Genomic DNA, 23,401 nt, shown 5'->3' with positions numbered 1-23,401 from the left:
TGATCACTGTAGTAAGTCTAGTTACCATCTATCACCAGTGTTATTATAATATTATTGACTGTTTTCCTATGCTCTACTTTACATCACCATGACTTATGCATTTTATAACTGCAAGTTTGTACCTCTTCATCCTCTTCACGTATTTCACCCCCCCCGACAACCACCAGTTTGTTTTCTGTATTTATGAGTCTGCTTCTGTTTTGTTTTTTAGATTCCACATATAAGTGAAGTGATAGGGTATTTGTCTTTCTCTGTCTGACTTATTTCACTTAGCATAATACCCTCTAGGTCCTTCCGTGTTGTCACAAGTGGCAAGATTTCCTTCTTTTTTATGCCTGAGTGATATTCCATTGTGTATATATGTCACATCTTCTTTATCCACATATCTATCGATGGGAGTGTTTACTTTTCTAATTCAGATTGTGCATTGGGAAAATGTAGTGTTGTGTTACTTGAGTAATAGTGTTGTTTACAGTTGATCATTTCAAAAAGATAATTTGAAATCAAGATCATTAATGATTTTTAGAACTTTTATGTAGGAGCTAGGTTGACATTCAAGTTTCAGAAAGGTTTGATGTAATTGATATTTACTCTTCGAAGGTTTTTGGATCCTTTTTTTTCTACAATAATTTTCTGGCTTTTGCAGTCTGACCAGTGACTTAAGAAGGTAATATTGGAACAGGTTGTGTTTCATAATAGTTCTTATGTATATAAGAATCCAAAAATAATTACAGTTATCATGCACTTTATTGGGTTCTTGCATGAGGTCAGGCATTCTCCTAAACACTTTATATACTGTTCTTCAATTCTTACCACAGTGTTATTAGGAAAGTATTATTGCTCCTGTTTTGCATAGGAGGAAACTAAGTCTAATAATGGGGCTAAGTAACATTCCCAGGGTAACAAGACCTCAGGCCAGAGTCAAGATTCAGACACCAATTGCCTCCCAAGCCCCTGGGTTTTACACCCAATTCTACTGTACATGATAATAAAGCACCCATCTCCTCTCACTTCTAACCCAGGGGAGACAAAATATCCAGGATTGAACTGCACTTTTTTTTTTAACCTATTCGCAGGGCTGGCTGCACGATTGCAGTATGGTGAAAAATGAAATACAGAGCCCCTTGTTCAAAAAGCAGGAAGGAAAGTGCTGTTAAAATTAAAATGTAAAGCCATTTCCTTTATTCCATGGTCTCTCTTTCTTGACTTGCCCTTGTGTTTTTTATTTGCTGTTTAACTTCAGACTGAATAAAGAAAATTAAAATTTTAAAGTATTAGTATGAGTTTTACTGCTCATTGTTATATTGTGCAATTGCCGTTGTAAATGCAAATATAAGACCATGTAACTCATGCGAAATCACCAGCGCTACACGATCTGTATTTCGTAGCTTATATGTGCCTATGTATTTCATTCTTAATATGGAAATGCTGCACAACTAACTTCGCTGTTTTTATTTCTCTTCTTGATATGTACACATTCTACTAATATTGTCTACTTTCAGCATTCAGATGAGGGAGGATCGAAAGGACAAGGAACCATGGGTTGCCATTTCCCTTTCTTTCTCTGTCATGAATTTCAGCCTAAATGGTTGGCTAATAAGGGAAAGAAATACAAGTAAGAAAGGATACTGAAAGGCTCTTTGGTTGTTCATGTTTTCTTGGAACTGCCTTCTTTCTGCATTGGAAGCAAGTTCTGGTTCACACAGAAGTGCGAGTTCCCGGGGCTGTGCATGCCTCACATACTTACCTTGCACTCGCCTCTAGTGTTGCTAAATCCCCACATATTGTGTGTCTACCAGCATTCTCTACTCATGGAACATCAGCAACACTATATGCAAATGGGGGTGAGGATACATAATGTACTTACTTCCTCTGCACACATGCATACTTTGTCACCTTATTGGACTTCACTTATATTACCCACATTCAGAGATAAAATTATTAAGGATTTTAAGGTGGCAATGTCAAGAAGCAGGTAAAACAAGCAAGGTGTCCTTTGAGCCATACAGCTGCTAAGATTGCACAACCATGAAGCTGGTTCTGTCTATATGCATGTCCCAGGCTACCTTTATGTGACTTTTCTCCTCTTAATGCTGACTTTGATCATGCAGTCTTCCAAGTAGCTTCTGGTTCTTCTACCCTGCATTTTGTTTCCTTTGCAGAACCCTGTTTGTTAGGGCCCAGTGCTTGCTTGCTATCTTTGGGGTGTACAGAAGATTCCTCTCCAAATAGTTCTCCAGTATCTTTGCTCCACTTAACTATGTCATCAGTTTGTCTCTGTCCCTTACTTTAGCAGGGAACCCTCTTGAGTGTGGTCTTCTTTAGTATTTTTGAAGCCCAGCCACCTACCACGAGTGTATTTGATCCAAAGAAAAATTCATGCAGATTTTCTTATTTGTTCAAATTCTGACCATTGATAATTGCCCTAATATTAAAGCAGCAGACACAGAGGTTATCCCAAGAGTTCTCTCCTGTCACTTGGTATTACTGGTTCCGTGGTTTGGGAATCCCTGCTGACATATAGCCAGGTTTAGCGGTCAGTATTCCATCCTGGAAACTACCCTACCCTCTCCAGGTGATTCTTCCAAAGTCTCCATTACTTGGCTTGAGGAGGGGAGAAGGTACAGATGTACATAGGGCTCTGGCTTGTCCCCAGGAATCTTTTCTAATTAGTTTTTTCCAGTCAGTCTCCATGCTTCTTCTACACCTTTGAGCTAGGTAGTGGATTGAGGGTGGTGGGACCGGAAAACTGGTCCCCTCTTAGCAGCACCTTCAGAGGTAGCCTGGATCTTCTCTTTAGAATCATGGCCACTTTGTCCTTGTTGTTCTCAGCTTTATGGTTTCAAGAGAAATTTAGAGTTTCAAGACAACTCTTGGGAGTCTTACTTAACATCCTGCTAATGAAATGTCGAAGCAAATACTTCATATTTTCCTTCCCCTAAGGTGATGTCTTCCTTCTGAAACCATGGCCTTCTGGAAATAAAAGCTTAGTTCATAGAAGTCATCATACTGTTAGAAATTTCAGATGTGTGAATGAGGTATTTCTATTTAAACTTTACCTTCTTCTCCCGTTAATTTTCATACTGGGAACTTTTCTGCTCTTTAAATCTTCAGAAATATTTCATTCCCATCTCTTGGGCGGAGATGTTTCCTTTAATGCCATTGCAAAAGTATGTACATACAATACAATAATATATATATATATATATATATATATACATACATACATACATATATATATATATATATATTTATATATGTAAAGGAATGAAAATATGAAATGAAAAAAGTTACCTATGGATGAAACTTAGTAGCGCTTAAAATACAACATGAAGAAATGATGTATTAATTCACTCCTTATAGTAATCCAGGGAAGCTTTAATAAAATATTAATTTGAAGTGGATTTCAACTGCCATTTGAGAATTTGTGTGTATATTTGTGAGATGTTAAAATGCAGACTTGCTCTTGTATGTGTCTGCTCTTCATGTCTCTGATAATGCAAGTGGACATTTCTAGCATTTTAAATATTTCATTCGATTTATCATGTAATGTACTGGAACAGTCTGCAGAGATACTAATTGTATAACACCCAATTTATTTTATTGTTCAGCGTTTGGAAGCTCCTGAAGACAAGTCATTTGGCCGTTCATTAATGGAGACTGAAGTAAATCTGGACAGTTACCAAACAGCTTTGGAGGAAGTACTGTCATGGCTTCTTTCAGCTGAGGACACATTGCAAGCCCAAGGAGAGATTTCTAATGATGTAGAAGAAGTGAAAGAACAATTTCATACTCATGAGGTAAAGCAAAACGTTGATTTATGAAACGAAGCCCATGACTTGTCATGATGGCAAGTCTCTCTTGTTATCTCAGTTACTCTATAAGATCCTTGTGTTCTGGTAATTTAGTTTTTATTTTGAGAAGGAAACAAATAAATGTTTATGGGCATGGAATTCTACCAGCCAGCATTTGAAGTTCTGCCTTCAAGAATTACAGTTGAAGTGGCTGAGATCTGATTTTTGCCAGTGACTCATGCCAGGGATATGAGAACCTAGCTCACTTTTCTTGGGTCGAGGCAGTGCTGAGATATAACTTACACTCCAGAGTACGCGTGTGATATCAGGCCACACTACCCATGGTGGGAGACTTTTCCTGAAATGACATGCTCACTTGCTTTCTGCCCCTTTCTCGTCCTGTTTTCTTCTACTTTGGCTCCTTTGCGGATCTCCCCAGGAGCTTTGACTTAGTAAGTCACTTGCACACAAATTCCTGTCTCAGGATCTGCGTCTGCAGAAGGTGACCTAAGCTAATAATTGCCCTTGATTCATATTAGAAACAGTATTGGGTTTCCTTAAATAAAAAATGAAATCCTTTTACTGGGAATATAATTTAAATGGGCTACAAATTTAAAATCGTGAAAAAATAAAATTCAAAATCATAAGGATTTACCTGAAGTATCAACTTTTGTCACCATCTTTCCCTGTCAGGGGTTCATGATGGATTTGACGTCCCATCAGGGACGGGTCGGTAATGTTCTACAACTGGGAAGTCAACTGATTGGAACGGGGAAATTATCAGAAGATGAAGAAAGTGAAGTACAAGAACAAATGAATCTCCTAAATTCAAGATGGGAATGCCTCAGGGTAGCTAGCATGGAAAAACAAAGCAAGTAAGTCTTTGTTTTTAATTCCTAAAAATAGCAAGTTTTGGAATCTTACTATTATTTAGATGCAGTTTCTTGTTTCAGTTGGGATTCTCAGTTGGTTTCCAAGGTATATAGCTCTTTATTTAGGGGATGTTTTGGTTGGATTTGCATGTCTGTTTCATTTTGTTTTTCACTTTTGTAATTAATGTGGAGATGTTGGATAGAAGGACCATTATCTACAGAACTGTGCTTTGAAAGTTGCCAAAATTGGTGTCATAGTTAACATTTTCTCAGTTTTCTCTGAAAATTAAAATGTGACTCTGGAAGGCATGGAAGTATAAACGGGAAGCCATGCGCATAAAATCACCTATTAGGTACAGTTGATAGGAAACTTCTGTTCTGAAGGAAAAGCTCTCAAAATATTAAATAGTTTCTCATGTGTTTATGGAAATCCTCTTGAAAAAATGTTTCTCATCCGTTCGGAAATCCTTATGCAACTACTGTATGGTTGTGAATTATTTTAAGAATATATATTGACTTTATCAAAAAAGAATTTTTGAGACATTTCTGAAAATGGTATATTTCTTCTAAAGGTAAAAAGTAGATCTCATCATTCTGGATGTGTTGCTTTGATTTATATTGTTAGGTGTGTGTATTCATGTAGAGCCTATCGAGACAAGATAGATTTATTTTTAAATGAAAAGAAATGAAGTGCCAACTGTGGATTTGAATACATTAAGCTAAAGAAATTGTCCAAGCGCCTTAAGTTTACTTAGCTATTATTTATGAAGATTAAAAGCTTTAAAATAGGACCAAAGAAACTCATTAGATATGCTGGGAAGATTGCTATTTCAGTACTAAATTATAGTGTGACAATAGGGAGGGGGAAAATACATTTTTAAACTCACGTCTTTTGAAAGAATAAATAAGGCATATATAGGATAGAATTTTCACAAATATTGGTATTCCAAACCAGGAGAGACTAGGCTACACAGCCTGACATTTTCCCCTGTTGTGATTATTTTGATGATGGCAGTGAACTCTGGAAGTGAGAGTTAGACCAGCCATATTATAACGCTCGAGTCAGCCCCATACCCATGCCCAAGGGTCAACTGATTTATTCCACCCATTTATCATCATAAATTATAAGATGTAGAGACTCATACTTGTGGTTATATCCCAACCTTCTTCAGGTTACAACTCCTATTTTCACTGATCTGTGCAACTTAAAGCAACCTCAGACAAAATTTGCTTGTCTTTAAAATCCCACAGTGGAACCACTGTCATCTCCTTCCTACCTTCTCTTTTCCCATTGTCTTCTGGAGGCTAGTTACCCCCGGTGTTCCTCAATCCCTTTTTTAAATAAAACTGATAATATGGTATCAAGTATTCGTATCAGTCAAGTAATGAATTGCAGTTTGAGGCAAGAAAAGGTGAGTGCAACCTAAAATTAAAATCCCCAATTTTTAGTCTGTTTTTAAAAAAGTTTAATAAAAAAAACCCATCTTAAAGGGATATCTACCATTTGATGATATATGACTGCATAGATACACATACATGGACGATAGTGCACACATCCATATTTGCACACATACACATACATACATGTGTGTATGTGTGTAATTTCCTCACCCCCTTCCCGCTGGAGGATGGAAAAGCTAAAATGGCAACATCAGCCCTTAGCTAAGCTTGACGTCAGAAACCAGTTTGTCTTGAGGGAAGATTTGGGCACTTTGGTTTTATACGCTTTGGTTTGTGTTTAAGCTTTTGAATGATTATTTGGAAGGCAAGGGTGTCCTCTTCATTGGCATAGTTTTTGCTAAAACTTAGAGTTTTGAAAATGAGACACTAATAGGGAACCACTTGTTGCACATAGTCTTTTCTGGACAATTTGTTGAAATACCCATACATGAACTATTGTTTCACAAAACAAATTCAGAAATCTTTTGTGAGTTTGCAAAAGTAAGTCTTCCATACCACTTTCACTAACTTTGTGTGTGTTCATGCATAAAACCTATTAAATTCTAAATGAGATAAGCCATTAGGCAAACCATGCTGGACTTGACTCTTAATAGATTTTTTTGGAGGAACCAAAGAGCTAATTATGAAAATAGAATGTTGTCAGTATTTTAAAAAAAGAATAATTTCATGCTTTTATAAATTGCTACCTGTTCACTTTCTATTATCATGACCATATTGATGACTAGCTTTGTATGGAGTATCACCTTTTGTTTCCAAAGCTATTTAGGAAGGCATGGTAAATTGCTGGTAAACAAAAATGGATCAGTCTACATTTTTCATCTCTCTCCTTTGCAAAGACAGAGTGTGGGTAGACCCCATCAGAAGCCATCATCTCTGCCTAAGCCTAGCTTTAGTGATGAGAGGAATGATAATTAAGGTTTGTCTAGGCATATGAGATATAATTGAAGCCATGCTAGAATTCTTCTTGGTTTTTATATATATATATATATATATATATATATATATATATATATATATATATCAATATCAGAGAGAGAGTGAGCACAAGCAGGGGGAGTGGCAGGCAGAGCAGGCAGAGGGAGAAATAGCCTCCCTGCTGAGCAATGAGCCTGATGCGGGACTCAGTCCTAGGACTTTAGGATCATGACCTGAGCTGAAGGCAGCAGCTTAACCGACTGAGCCACCCAGGTGTCCCTCTATGCTAGAATTCTTAAGTTGTGATCTTATAGCAAATGTAAAAAAAAACTAGTGGGGAATACAATAAGCTTATAACTAAAATCTGTGAATATTTACACTTGACAATTATGTTTATTATCTACCAGCATATCTGCCAGTAATAATAAAATCATATTTGATATATATTCATTGATATATATTAAATATATGTATTTGTATATACGCAAAACTCTATGCACACCCACAAACACATGCAAGTATTAACAAACATTAATGGAGTGCCTCAAGATATTAGATACATTTCCAGGCACTGGAGATACAGTATTTGGTCATAAGAGGTTAAGTCGCAGATCTCCTGAAGCCCTAGAGAGGCAATTAAGAAAATAACACAAGAAGAAGAAAGAGAAGAATTTCTGTGTCACAGTACCTTTTAATTTCTTTAGAAAACTTACTTCTATCTGATACTTAGCCTTTGTGATCCAAGAATATTATTTCTGGGGTGTTACCATTTAACTTGAATTTGAATGACAAGAAGGAATGGCCATTTATAGATGAGGAGAGTAACATTTCAGGCAGAGGGAACAGCCAGTGCAAAGGCTCTAAAAGAGGAACAACTGGCTTGTTAGAGGAAGCGAAAGGTCAGGATGATTGGGGAGTTGCAGGAGGGAAGGTATGAGATGGGGTTAAAAGAAAGGTAAGGGTCATCTCTTGTATTTCTGTGTCAGTCAGGGTAAGAGATAAGGCTTGAGTTCTAGCATAAATGCAAGAAAAAGCCACCAGAATATTTATTTTTTTAAGGGATTAGTAGTTTGTTTGTTTATTTATTTATTTTATTATGTTATGTTAGTCACCGTACAGTACCTCATTTTTAAAGATTTATTGATTGAGAGAGCGAGCGAGCATACATGTATGGGAGCGGCAGAGGGAGAGGGAGAAAAAATCCCAAGCAGACTCTGTATTGAGTGCAGAGCCCAACATGGGGCTCGATCCCATCACCATGAGATCATGACCTGAGCTGAAACCAAGAGTTGGATACTTAACCGACTGTGCCACCCAGGTGCCCCACCACCAGAATGTTTTAAGTAGGGGAGAGATAGGTAAAGGAAGTATCAGTAATGACACTGGAAGGAGAGAGGACGGTTATAAGGTTAGTGCAATAACCCAGATAAGAGATGCCAGGTCTTTAGTACTGGAATATATTCTTTTATCTTAGCCCAACAGTTACTTTATAAACTATTCCTGCTCTATTTATTTCGGTTCCTTTTTTGCATTTTTAACAGTCAGGATCCTTTTTATTTTGGAAATAGATACCCTTGCCTCATGCATATAGATGTTAGCTATACTCAGGTTGCATCTGGGAAATACTATTTATCCTGCAAACCATTAACAATTATTAAACAAAACAAGAAATTAAAAAAAATATATAGAGGTAACACAATGCTCCTATTTCCACCTTACTCTAATTTGCCTAAGGGATAAGGTCTCACTTTCTTATACACCTATTTATGTGAACTGGATTGCATACTTGCCCTCCATAATTCTTAGTTACTGATTGATGAAACAGCAGCACTTCTGCTGTGTACCTGGCACACCTCAAAAAGATAGTGGCTGAGATAGGGTATGAAAAAGTAGATTGTGAATGCAAAATAATTACAAAATGCAAAGAATGATCACCGTTGTAAATAAGATGCCTAGCCATGTGCTATTTAACTCTACCATTGTGGTTAATACTTTGCCTCATATGTATTTTTCACTCTTTTTCTCCACCTTGTTCTAATTGCTTCATTCATTTTTTCCCCAAAGGATATGATTGTGGGTGTTTTCCCTGGGTGTGAGAGAACATGTTCAGGGTGATTGAAATTACATTTGACGTTGAAATTTTACAATTGAAACACTTAGAAATATGCTTTATAAAGAAATGTCAGTATGAATGGATAAAGAAGATGTGATACACACACACACACACACACAATGGAATATTATTCAGCCAGCAAAAGAATGAAATCTTCTATTTGCAGTTATGTGGATGAAACTAGAGTGTATTATGCTAAATGAGATAAGTCACTCAGAGAAAGACAGATATCATATGATCTCACTCATATATGGAATTTAAGAAAGAAAACAGATGAACATATGAGAAGGGGTGAGGAGGGAGAGAAGGAAATAAATCATAAGAGACTCTTAATGGTAGAGAACAAACTGAGGGTTGATGGCCGGAGGTGGGCGATGGGCTAGATGGGTGACAGGTATTTAGGAGGGCACTTGTGATGAGCTCTGGGTGTTGTATGTCAGTGATGAATCACTAAATTCTACTCCTGAAACTAGTATTGCACTGTGAACTAGCTAAAATAAAAAAAAAAATGTCAGTAAAAAAATCAAAGACACAGATGCTTCTCCCTTTCTTCCTCTTTTTACTCCATTTCCATTTGATTCTTTTCCTATTTCTTTCTACTATAATTCTGATACCTTCATAGATATGAATTAATGATGAAGCTAATATGGTAAACTTTGTGAAGATATCTCTAGCCACACACTACTTTGACAACGACATGCTGCTATTGGTCCATTAAAAATCTACGCAACTAATGAATCGTTGAACACTACATCAGAAACTAATGATGTACTATATGTTGGCTAATTGAACATAATAATAAAAAATCTTTAACAATATTTATGCAATTGGAATGAAAGAACTAAGTGCCACTTATTGCACAATTAAAATAACCAGAACAGGACACTGTCTGTTGACCTACTCGAGTTGGAAACCTTAGGGAGAGGAGGTGAAATGATTTTTGTTTTGATGCATTTTATGCTACAGAATACCCTCCGGGTGGTGGGAGGTGAGGGAGCGAGAAGAGAAGGACAGACTTCCTACTGTGGAAGTGCAAGAAGGCAACTGGCACAGGGACAACAGAAAATCTTCTTCTCTATGAATAAACTCATTAATTGGATTGAAAAATGCAACCTGCAGAGAGAAAAAGAGATTTACTGACATTTCTACAAGGACTCATAAAGATAAGCATAGCAAGTTCCATCAACTTCTCTGATAATTGTGGTTAGGACATGCAGGGGGAAAGTAAAGTCTTTGTGATGGTGGGGGAAGAAAATGAAAGCGAGTCAGTAAGGAGGCCACGTGAAGTTCTGTTTTGGTTTCCATCAGCAGGAGGAGAGATATGAGTAGTATCTGGGTAACAACACTAGCCATAACATGGCAAATCATTGCGAATCACCATCCACACTTTGGCTGGAGAGAAAAATATGTCTAAAAAATCTGGTTCATCTTTTTTCCCCACATGTCTGTTCCAGTCTTGAGATGACATACATGAGTGATGAATAGAGCAAAGGAGATGCTGAACAAATCGTGGGTTTTCTCCCAAGCGAAGTAGCTAACATATTGTATATTCATATATGAATGGATGAACAAATGAATTATTTTTTTCAGGTACTTCCATTCCAACAAATGAATTTGTTGCAATGACTATTTTGTTAATGCATAATCTCAAACTCGTACATGTGATTTTATATCACTGTTTTGTTAATTCATTTTTAAATTCTTCTAATAATATTAAAATGAGCATTTCTTAGAGATCAAGGTGGTTCAAGGGCCAACAGGACCAGCATTACCTGAGAACTTATTAAAATGCAGAATTTCCGTCCTCCCTCTGATCTACATAATCAGAATCTGCAATTTAGCAAGATCGCGAGTGATTCCTAAGCCCATTAAAGTTTGAGCAGCACTGATCTACTTGAAACAATTACGAAATAATATAAATCCATACTTTTTTTTTTTGTAGACCACTACTTTTAATGTTTCTTTTTCCTCTTTTCCTATTTACTGAGGGGCCAAATGTTTTAACTACTTCCTTAGAAGCTCCAAAAATGGTGGTAGGTGATGTCTTATTTAATCCTCAAATGTTGATATTATCTCGTAGGGGTGACTAATGGAATTGCAAGATTCTTGTGAAAGACTATACAATAGAGACAATGTGAGAGTACTGACAATTACTTACTATCCTTAGCAGCAATAATTAACATACAGTAATTCGGTCGTGTTCAAGTGGATATGACTGGCCGTCACAATTCTTTCTGTAAATAATGTGCAGTTAAAATGTGGAGAGTCCTTGTTCAAATAATGAAAAGTTTATGACTCTTACAGTTTAAATTATAAATAGGAAAGCCTGATCTCTAGAATTGATAGAAGAAAGACTAGAGACTAAGATTTTTTGGAACGATGCTTTTACACAAAGATAAACAATGATAATTAGAAAATTAAGTTTAATCATTCATTCATCTCTCTCACTAACAATTCTTATCTACTATATTCCCAGCATGTTTTAGATACTGGGGAAATATCAGTGAACAAAGCAGACTAACTCCCTCTCTTATGAAGCTTGCATTCTTAGTGGGAGGACACAGTTACAAAATATGTATAACATACCAGATGGTGATAAATGACAAAAGGAAAAGAGGCAGGGGGTGGATTTGGAGAAGGAAACGTTGTGTGTGTGATTGTAAGGAGGTAATCAGTTAGGGAAGGCCTCTTCTGGTGAGGTAATGTTTAAGGAGAGCCCTAAATGAAGGGAGGGAACAAGCCATGCAGATAGCTGGGTCAAAGGCAAACAAATGGAAAGGTCCAGAGGTAGGAGCACACTGGCCATGTTTGAGAAACAGTGTGCTGGAGTTGACAAAAAGCAGAATGACATCATTGTGATTTAGGACCAAAAAATGGTTCAAATTAAATTAATAGACTTTTCAACAGGAACAGATTTTATGGAAATTGGCATTTTTATCATTTTAATTCTGATATTTCTGATTGGGAAAGTGTTCCTGTTTTTGTATTATGTCTTATGTTTGATGGAAAATTAAATGATACCTCTTGTTCATTCAAGAAATATTTATCATGTGTCTAGTATACACCGGGCTCTGTGCCAGAGGTTATATAGTGACATAATTTTTGAATTTGAGAGTTGGCTTCTCTTGCCATATAAATGAATGTGATCTCTGAGTGTCAACATTCCCCATTCTTACTGGGAATAATTTAAACAATCTTCCAATCATTGTATTTAATAGTAGTCCTTGGTTTGTGATGACATCTGCGTTTCTTCATCCACTTGTGAGTATTTAATCAGGAAGATTGAATTGAGGGTTGCCATAATGCATTTGCCACAAAAATCTTTTGCATCCAGCCATGCAGCTTCTTTATTATGTTACTGTGATTCTTTTGAATTTATACTTTCACAATGCAAATGAATTTGTTTGCATTTTGAACTTTAATCTTGCTCTGGATAGTTGAAGAATATCAATAATTAAATTGCTGTTGAGTTATATGGATGGAGGAATAAAATAGGTCAGTATTTTGAAAACAATGGTGCATTTTTGTTGCACAGAATCCTTTTTAAACAGAGCACTATTTCTCACATTCCATTCAGTGAACAAATAAATATGAATATGCGTTTAATTTTGAGGGAGAGTTGAAAATTTATTTTTATTTCTGGTTGTTGGAAGGGGAACTTGGCAGGTGAATTCTTTCAGAAATATTTATTGTGAGGTCGTAGACTAAAAACTGTGGTCTCCAAGATCAGGTTGCAGAGTGTATTAAAATGGTAGCTTTGAGAATTAGTGGGAACTTTAGAAAAATGTGCATGTCCTGTTCTCTTTGCTTTCTCTTCTGGCCCAAGACTGATGTCAGCGTACCAATTGGTCGGAGTGGTGGTGCTGTAGAGAAGAGGATGGACACATTCATTTTTTGGGGGGGGGGGCAAAACCTCTATATGATTCACTTAGACTTTGCCTCATTTCATTCTGCAGTGGAAACTGCTCTACTTGTAGTAATATACTGGTAGTAGACAGAAGGCAATTGTCCACTGTCAGGATTTGTAGCTGGATTTTTTAAGGTATGATTAGGACTTGGCAGAAAGAGGGTGCATTGATTGAGGCAAAGAGGTGCAGGGGGGCAAGGAGGGAGGAACCATATGCATGGACGCAGATGGTACACTTCCAGAAATTTAGAATGGGAACTGGCAGACGGTGGTGGTGGAGGTAGGGGTGGTTAAAGGTGGTAGGAGAGAAGTAGCAATGATGGTGAAAGTTGTACACATTTGGGGTCATTGTTTTTATTGGATTCTCAGTTTTAAACCTTATATTTCACGAGGCATTCATTGAGCTTTGATAAATGTCCCAAACCTTGAGAGTTGAAAACTACTAATGTGCTTCATATGGCCCATTCGTTACTGCCATAAAACAAAAGCCTTTACATATGTTTGTATATGCATTACCGAAACTTTGCTTTAAAAAAAATCAGTGTTGCTTTACAATTTTAAAACAATGTGGGTTTTGTTTGTTTTGCTTGTCTAGAATATATCATGTTTTCTGATTCCTACATTTAGTGAAACATTATAAATATTTAAAGTATCTGGTCATTTGTTTTACCTCGTCCCCATATGTTTGAGGGAAACTGGGTCTCAGCGTATTGTGGTTTCTGGCATTAGTGTAAACCTTATGCTAAGAGCATTCATCTCAATAGTAACAACTGGACTTTTTATTTTGGTGAGAAGAAAGAACAAAATTATCCTTAATGACAATCTCTATAAGATCCCACTAAATGACCTTTTTTTTCCTTCTATTTTTATGTCCCGATAATCACTGATATAAAAAGAAATGAGGAGTGGATACAAAAATCATCTCTAAAAAAATCACATTCATACAGTCAGTATAGCATGATGGTGAAGTAGGCCCCAGGGCCAAACTAACTGATTCCTGCTTTCACACCTTCCCTTGCTTGCCCCTTGACCCATGTATACCTTTGTTTCCCCATCTGCAAATTAGGGCTAAGATCATTTCCTGCATTGTTAGGATTAATTATAGTAATACCTCTATTGTCTGGTACATGATAAATATAATTTGTTATTCATACATAAAATTATATTTAAATGTACCAAATTGTGCAAGGTTAAAACTACTATTTTAGTAGACAATTTACTACTTATATAGTATTATCATTTATAAATAATTCAGTGAAGACATTTCATGTATCCTAAACCTGTCTCCATGTCATCTCCTTGCCTCTGGTTCATGTTAATCCTTATAGAGTCATGCTGCCTGGGCTCAGCTGCCCAAACATTTGCCACTTATGAACACCCAAGGGCTGAAGTAAAAATTACGCCAGAGTCCTGAAAATTGACCCAATCATTTTCACCCCTGGGTGTTCATTGGAATCACCTGGCTGGATATAAATTCCACTAATTCACTTTCCTGTGATAGTTTTCATAAAAACCTGAATGTGTAAACGTCACCTTCATTGATCACTTTCATAATAGAGTAAAAAAACCAAAAACCCATACAAGGGGGTTAAAATAACTACATATTTAAGTATTTACCAGCACTCCCAGAACATCTAGTTGTACATAAACAATTCTTGAGCTAAAATCAAAGCTATGTAATCTAGCTGCTACAACCATTTTGCTGAGATTTTCAGGCCAACAGTATGAATAAGTAAATAAATTAATTTTGGTTTTTATCAGTGTGATTTTAGTTACTGAATGGCATGCATTTGAAAATAAAGAGTGCATTAAAAATTCAGTTTTGCTAATTCATACCGGTAGCTCTCCCTTAAATAAACTATACAGGGTTTGTTGACAACTTAAATCATGTGATTGTATTTTGCATGTATAACATGCTAATGGAACGTCACTGGGGATTCTTTTGTAATCTATAAATTCACATTAATATTTTACCTCTTTAGTTGTATTTCTTATTTGAGAATTGCATATAAGCAAGTAATTACGAAGTCTAGGAAATGGGGCCTGAAAACTGATCTTAGTAATTTTTCATTATAAGTCCCTAGGATTTTTGAGTCTATACTTTTACATATTTATTAGTATAACATCTAGCATATGATTATGCTTTTGCTAGTATTTTTATACATTTTGTAATATATTTCCATAAAGCCCAAGAAACACTATTTAGACTAACAAATATAGGGTGAAATTAATGAAAACGTACCATTTTGACATTTATAAATTTGTGTAGAAAACCAAAATTTCAGCAAATGCTATTCCTATTTATTGCTAAATTCTTTAACTCAGGATATCCTTCCTTATAAATATTGTGTGACATAATAAAATATTATGGATAAAGACTGCCAAGTAAGGAATCCTTGCTATTGTCAAACTAGTTGTCTGTTGGTTTAGACCGGTGCTGTCCAATATGGCAGCCACTAGCTGCATGTAGTTATTTAGTTGTAAATTTAAGTTATTATAATTACATATGGGTAAAAATTCAGTTTCTCATTTACACTACCCATATTTCGAGTGCACAGTAGCCACACATAGTAGCTATCGTATTGGATAACGCAGACATACAACATTTACATCATTGTAAAGATCTGTTGGGCAGTGTTGGTTAGAGGATAAATGCCTTGCTACAGTCCAACAGAATCTCTGTAAAGCAGACTCTATGTTTGCAATGATTTCCTTCATGTTCATAAAGACATGTTTCCACAGCAGGGTATGGGGTGAGAGGGAAATCATCAGTAAAATTATTTGGAAAGTGGTATTCCCTAAGAATACTTCAGCTAACAACCCAAATGCAAGTGGCTTATACCATCGCTTCTTAAAGTGTGGTCCATGGACCAGCAGCATTGGCATGTCCTGGGCATTTGTTAGAAATGAAGAACCTCAGGCTCCTCCCCAGACTTAGAATGTAGGACATATTCCCCACGTGATTTGTATGCACATTAAAGTTTGGGAAGCACTGGTTAAAACTGTAAGGATGTCATTATCTTATATTACAGTAAATCCACGGGTGGGATAGCTAGAGGTTAAGTATACGACTCTCTTGTGCCATCAAAATCCCAGGTTCTTTCATTTTTTATTGGAATGTAATGAACATACAGTGTTATATGAGTTTCAGGTATAAAATAAAATGATTCAACAATTCTCTACATTTTTCAGTGCTCATCAGGCTAAAGTGTACTCTTACTCGCCTTCATCTATTTCACCAATCCCCTCACCCACCACCCCTCTGGCAGCCACCAGATTTGATTTCTGTATTTAAGAGTCTATTTTTTGTTTGTCTCCTTTTTTTCCTTTGTTCGTTTGTTTTGTGTCTTAAGTCAACATATGAGTGAAATCATGTGATATTTGTCTTTCTGTGACTGGCTTATTTCACTTAGCATTTATACCCTCTAGGTCCTTTCAATTTATTGGTTTTGCTAGCCTCTGTATGTCTTCAGCCAATTTTACAATTGGAAGTTGGCCGCAGAAGTTCCCAGTGTCATATCCTGACATGCTTCTGCCTCTGGATTTTGTCAGAACTGTCTCTTGTCTAGCACTAGTTTATTCTAGTTCCACTGTCCTCTTCCTTCTGTTGGCAGTCATGTATTTATGATTCATTTTCCTTTTGCTTTTACAGCCCTTTCTAAATGACCACTTGAAAACCATAAAATGAAATGAAGAAAAATGCAAACTCTTTTTTTTTTTTTGCCTATGGGTGATAGATTTTTATTTTATGAACTTGACAATTTTCCCTAATTTATTTGCATCTTTAGAAAGCTGGTTGGAAATGTAGAATTTTTTACTTTCTTATGAAAAATTATTTTATTTTAAAGATTTTATTTATTAATTTGAGAGAGAGAGCACAGAGGGAGAGTGAGAGGGAGAAGCAGACTTCTGCTCAGCAGGGAGCCTGATGCGGGGCTCAATCCCAGGACCCTGGGATCATGACCTGAGCTGGAGGGAGATGCTTAACCAACTGAGCCATGCAGGTGCCCCTCAATAATATTTTAAATTGAACAATATGAAATTGTCGTTTTCATGGACTGAAAACTCATATATCAGCAACTTCATATGACTCAACCTAGCACAGCATCTGATCCATAAGGAAGGAAGATAAATCAAAGTAAAGAGCATGGATTTGGGTGACCGACAGTTTAGCATTTAGATACTGTCTTAACTTGTCACTGGGACACCTTGGGCAAATTCTTTAACCTTCCCCAAATCCATTGTCCTCAGAAATAAAATAACAGTGGTATTATCTACCTTAGTAGGTGATAATGAAGACCAAATGTAATTATTCTGTTTTTCAAACACAAGTTCCATCTTCACAATTCTTTCCATATCTGCATTTTTATCATTACATATTTAATACTTTTCCTGAAAATAATTATCTTTACTTAGCCTCATCCTACGCTGTATGATTTTATATATGCATGAAGATCATATATAGACTCACTATATATATGTATGTATGTATTCAGACATACACGTATACATATTGCTTGGCCATATAGATGTATGCCAAACATATTAAAATAATTTCATAAATTTTTCCCTGTGCCATGAAAATCATTCCACGAACCACAAGTGGATCACATATCATCATTTAGGATCCACTGAAATAGTGCATTTTATGCTTCCTAACAAGATTAACACACAAAAAGTATTGAATGCATGTTAGGCAAAATAGTTACAAATGAATTTTAAATGATATTTTAACCCAAGGGTTAGTTTTCACCCCCAGCTTTCTAAAGTTTCCCCTTTTTCTGCCACCCTTAGAAAAGGGGCGTTTGTATTGTACAGGCTTCTAAACAGACCTTCCGATAGCAGTGCCTCCTCATGGTTGCTTCTTCTGCTGCTCAGGTATTGCCGTGAGCCACTGGTCATGCCCCTGCTGCTCACTCTGAGTAGCTCTGGCCTGTAATTCACCTGAGTATATCGATGCGGTCTCTTTGCAGGCCTTAGTGAGCGAAGGAAACACAGCACCTTTTACTACCTGTTAACTCCTTTGGTATAACACCTACACAGAAAGCCGTAAGTACTGACCAGAAATGACTGAGTGATTAGAGTATCTAAAGTAACAACACTGGAAAAGCAAAAACATTTTTGAACATTATATTAAAAATAATTGTTCTCAAAGTCCAAAGGAAAGTCACACAAAATTAAGCTCTTCACAGAGGTTCCCCACATGGACATCCTAATCAATAGGAGTTTCCAGCAGAGGCATGAAAGTCAGTGAATATTTGTTGAATGAAATGTCTGTCTAAAAGTAAAAAAAGCAAGTAAATAATATCTTAAAATGAAATTCCTTATAGACTCTAACACATGTGTGTTATAGTTGAAACATTTCTTCTAAGTATAAATAACAATGTGGGATTCTTTTCTAAAGTTTTTGAAAGGTGAGATTTATAGCTTAATGTAGTGACAAACTGGACAGGAAAAACAAACAAAAAAAGAATGATACTGTAGCGAATTCTCCTGAAATACTATCATCAGGTCAGTTCTCAAGGGGTAGATTGAACCAATACAGTGAATGATTTATGCACCTTGCAATGAGAGGATGGTATTCTTTGTCTGAGAGGCTTAAACGAGCAACTTCGAGTTTTTGCTTTCACTTAAATGGATGCTTCTTCATCAGTGTTCCTTCCCATAAAAAGATGTCTGCTTTTTTTGTTTGATAAATTAAACCTCATTCCCATAGGTGTTTGAATGCAGGGTGCCTCAGGGAACGTGTGTCTGTGAAAGGTAAAAGGCCAGTAAATGGTGTAGTCCAGATTATATTAAACACTCAATTATGTGTGTATTCTGTGTATTTAAATGTGCTGACTAATGGAAATTGCTGGTGAAAATTTTATAAATCAGAATAGTAAATTCCTAATTAAAATTATGTATTCCTTATCAGTGTTCATTACACTATGATTTCCAAAAATGCTTCCAACATATCTTCCTAAAGAATATTTACCTCAAAATAGGTATTAACACTTCTCATTTGAGACTCAAATTTTTGTTGAATGGATGAAATAACCTTAAGTTTAATTGTCATCTTGAAAATGAAGTTGTGTGATTGATAGGCAAGATATTGTCCCATGTCCCTGATGCTGGAAATCTAATTGAGAAGGTTTAAGAAGTTGGTTTTAGGGCATATAGCCAGGCTTTAAATTCATTACCCAGCCCACTGTTGTTTACATCTTTGTAAACGATACATCTCTTTCACTTATCTGTTTCTGTATAATGAATGACTCCAGAATTTCATGGCTTAACACAATAATTTATAATTACATCTTGATTCTGTAGATCAGAAATACGGGGAGGGCTCATCTAGGTTGTTGTTCTACAATTGTAATATGACTGAGGTCACTCTTTGAGCTGCATTCAGCAGGAAGCTCAACTTTTGAGATAGCATTTTATCCTCTAGAGTCACTCTCAACATGGTCTCTCATTGTTCCATAGTATAGCCTGGTCTTCTTACAGTGTGGCAGCTAGGTTCTGAGAGAGAATATAAATGCTTCCTTGTTCTCTTACAGCATTTATACTTGGGACTCTTAGAGTGTCATTTCTGCCATATTCTGGTCAAGACAAATCGGAAAGCTGGTCCATATTCATGAGGATGGGGAATAGACTCTTGGGAAGAGTGGCAAAGAATTTGTGGCCATCTTTATTCACCACACATATTAAAGTAATGGAGATAGAAATGAACGATTGCCTGGATATGCTATTGGTTCAGTTATCAGAGATGAGTTACACTTAGCATGTTCACATTTAGTTAGCTATGTGAAACTTGCTAAAAATTGGGACATGTGAACCTATAATAAGTCGGAGAAAGAATAACTTCAGAGGTGATTGATCATAGGCTCTGCTTCCCTTATTTCTTAATGTTTAATAGATGCCAAATGATGTGGACACCCCATAAATTATATAAATGTCAACGGTTTTATCTTTCAGGTTTAATAATAGTAAGTAAAGTTGTTTTGATAGAGGTAATAATAGACATATTTCAAATTTTCAGTTTACATAAAGTTCTAATGGATCTCCAAAATCAGCAACTGAAAGAGTTAAATGATTGGCTAACCAAAACAGAAGAGAGAACAAGGAAAATGGAGAAAGAGCCCCTTGGACCTGATATTGAAGACCTAAAACGCCAAGTACAACAACATAAGGTTAGTATATTTTATGCTATTTGCTTTCTACTGGAGAACAACCTCCATGTACATATGTGTATTACATACATACATACATACATATATCATGGTTTACAGATAGGAAAGAATTAAAGCTTCAGTTAAGAAGAATTTGAAAGTCTTTCTTACCTAGTATTTTTTTAAATGTTTGTTTTTTCAAATATGGCATACCTTGGCTTTTCATATTTGAAAAAAAAATCTAACGTATTCCTAGAGGAGAACAATGCTAGATATGTGATTTATTAAAGTTTTGGTTTCTTGGAAGAGGGACTCTGTAGGGATTACTTGCAATGCAAATTTAATAAGACAAGGTTTTTTTCTTTTTTTACATGTTTTTACCTTCAGTTCATAGTCTTAGAACACGCCAAGCGTGATTAAAATGAACACCTGTAACATTGCTTTTCTATAAAATACAGAATCTATCATTTGTAGTATTTCCATCTTTTTTCAGTTTATTTGTACATTTACAGTTTATGCTCTTTTGTTGCCAGAAAGCATGTGTTGTTTTTGTGATTAGGATTTCTACAGGAATATTTCTTTTCTTTTCTTCAGCATCCATGTTTTAAATGTTAATTGACATATAACATTGTATAAGTTTTAAGCATATAACATAATGATTTGCAATTTGTGTACACTGAAAAATGATCAGCAAAATAAGCCTAGTTACCATTCGTTACTATACAGAGTTAGACTTTTTTTTTTTTAAATCTTGTGATGAGAACTTTTAAGATTGACTCTCCTGGCAACTTTCAAATATGCGCTACAATATTGTTGACTGTAGCACTGTGCTGTATGTTACATCCAGATGACTTACTGTTTTCTAACTGGAAGTTTGTACTTTGTGACTCCCTTCAGCCACTTGGCCCACCCCCTAATGCCCCTCCCCTCTGGTATGCGCCATTCAGTTCTCTGCATCTATAAGCTTTGTTTTGTTCATTTGTTTCTTTGAGTAAATACACAGAAATGGAATTCCTGGATCATATAGTAGTTCTATTTTTAATTTTTTTGAGAAACCTTCTTACTGTTTTCCATAGTGGTTGACAAGTTTACTTTCCTAGCAACAGTGCACAAGGGTTCTCTTTTTCTCTACATCCTCGCCAACACTTCTTATTCCGTATCTTTTTGATAATGGGCATTCTAACAAATGTGAAGTGATAGCTTGTTATGGTTCTGATTTGCATTTCCCTGATGCTGCGTGATGCTGAGCATCTTTCGTGTGCCTGTTGGCCATCTGCATGTCTGCTTTGGAAAAATGTCTGTTCAGATCCTCTGCCTATTTTAAAATCTGATTGTGTTTTTGTTGTTGGATTGTATAAGTTCTTTATATATTTTGAATATTAACCCCTTATTGAATATATGATTTACAAATATTTTCTCCCATTCTTTAAGTTGTCTTTTCACTTTGTTGATGGTTTCCTTTGCTGTGCAGAAACTTTTTACTTTGATGTCATCCCACTTATTTATTTTAGCTTTATTACCTTTGCTTTTAGAGTCAAAATAAAGGGAAAAAAACATCACCAAGTCTGCTGTCACGGAGCTTACCACTTATATATTCTTGTAGGAGTTTTATGGTTTCAGGTCGTACATCAAGTCTTAATCCGTTTTGAGTTAATTTTTGTGTATGGTATAAGATAGTACTCCAATTTTATTCTTTTAGATGAGGTTTTGACATTTTATCAACACCATTTATTGAAGAGAGTGTCTTTTCCTCATTGTATATTCTTGCCTCCTTTGTTATAAATTAATTCAATACATATGCATGGGTTTATTTCTGGGATTTTTGTTATATTCCATTAATGTTGTCTCTGCTTTTTTATGCCAAACCCATACTGTTTTGATCACTATAGCTTTGTAATATAGTTTGAAACCAGGGAGAGTCATGCCTCCAGCTTTGTTCTTGTTATCATTGCTTTGGCTATTTGAGGTCTTTCATGGCTCTATATAAATTTTAGGATTGTTTGTTCTAGTTCTGTGAAAAATGCCACTGGAATTTAAATAGGGATTGCATTGAATCTGTAGATTGCTTTGGGCAATATAGATGTTTTAATATTAGTTCTTCCAATCTATGAGCATGAAATATCTTTCGATTTATTTGTGTCTTCTTCAGTTTCTTTCATTAGTATCTTAGTAGTTTTTAGTGTACAGATCTTTTACCTTCTAGGTTAAATTTATTCTAGGTACTTGATTCTTTCTGAAGCAATTGTAAATTGGGTTGTTTTTTAATTTCTCTTTCTGATAGTTTGTTGTAAATGTGTATAAATGATTCCTATATATTGTTTTTGTACCTTGCAACTTTACTGAATTTATTAATTCTCATAGTTTTTGGTGGCGTCTTCAGGATCTTCCATGGATAAAGTTGTGTTGCCTGCAAATAGTGAGTTTTTCTGATCTGGAGTTCTGAAGGTGCTCCATTCTAATAACCATTGTAAAATTGGCTCTGGGTTTTATTGTAGGAACAAGAGCTTGCTCAGTCCATAGAGAAACACACACACACACACACACACACACACACACACACACAGTAACCTTCATAATTGATCCAGGTTAGGCTTGCCAGATTTAGGAAATAAAAATACAAGAAGCTTAGTTAAATTTAAATTTCAGATAAGCAACAAATATTGTTTTTAATGCAAGTATGTCCCAAACTACTCATCATTTATCTGAAATTCAGATCTTGGTTGGCATCCTGGATTTGATCTGACAACTCTACTTAGGATTCTGTGGTTCTTGGATTTGTGGCTTTGAGAGGGAATATCTGCTCCCTCAACTCATTTCTCCTAAATCTGCATCTCACTCAACTTTAGTCTCTTTTTATAACATTTTGTCAGAGCTAGTTTCATAGTTACTCTGTGCAGATGCAAGATACTGTTCTTTCTAAGTCCCAGAGTTATTTTCTTATTTAATGAGCTTTTGCTTCAATGACAAATGAGGCTGGTCCTTGCTTTTGCTGCACCCACAGCTGTCCTTTGACCATAGCAGTTTACAATCAAGCAGTTTAGGGAGAGCTATAGCTATGGTCATCTCCATCCACGACACTATTGGGGGAAAAATAAAATGTCAACTGTATTCTAATTTTCATGTGAAAATTGTGATGCACAGATGCTACTTTGTTCACATAGATTTTAACTGAACATCCGATAAAGAAG

General features: G+C 35.9%; 1 protein-coding gene across 17 annotated transcripts in view; it reads left to right on the top strand.

The window, feature by feature from the left end:
* DMD (dystrophin) overlaps positions 1 to 23,401 on the top strand; it is a 2,358,181-nt gene that overhangs the window by 908,247 nt on the left and 1,426,533 nt on the right. For 15 of the 17 annotated variants that reach the window (XM_057310259.1, XM_057309646.1, XM_048213297.2 and 12 more), the window contains 3 exons: positions 3,612 to 3,800; positions 4,488 to 4,669; positions 20,084 to 20,234. In XM_057310259.1, the coding sequence (XP_057166242.1) occupies positions 3,612 to 3,800; positions 4,488 to 4,669; positions 20,084 to 20,234 (522 nt within the window). Of the gene's footprint in view, positions 1 to 2,947; positions 3,039 to 3,611; positions 3,801 to 4,487; positions 4,670 to 20,083; positions 20,235 to 23,401 lie in introns of those variants that run through there. The other 2 variants (XM_057311866.1, XM_057311572.1) reach the window with 2 other exon arrangements.

Source organism: Ursus arctos, chromosome X, assembly GCF_023065955.2.
Source record: "Ursus arctos isolate Adak ecotype North America chromosome X, UrsArc2.0, whole genome shotgun sequence".
In the NCBI taxonomy this organism is placed as follows: Eukaryota; Metazoa; Chordata; class Mammalia; order Carnivora; family Ursidae; genus Ursus; species Ursus arctos.
Note: the sequence above shows the minus strand (reverse complement) of the source record. Positions and strands in the feature narration are given on the sequence as shown.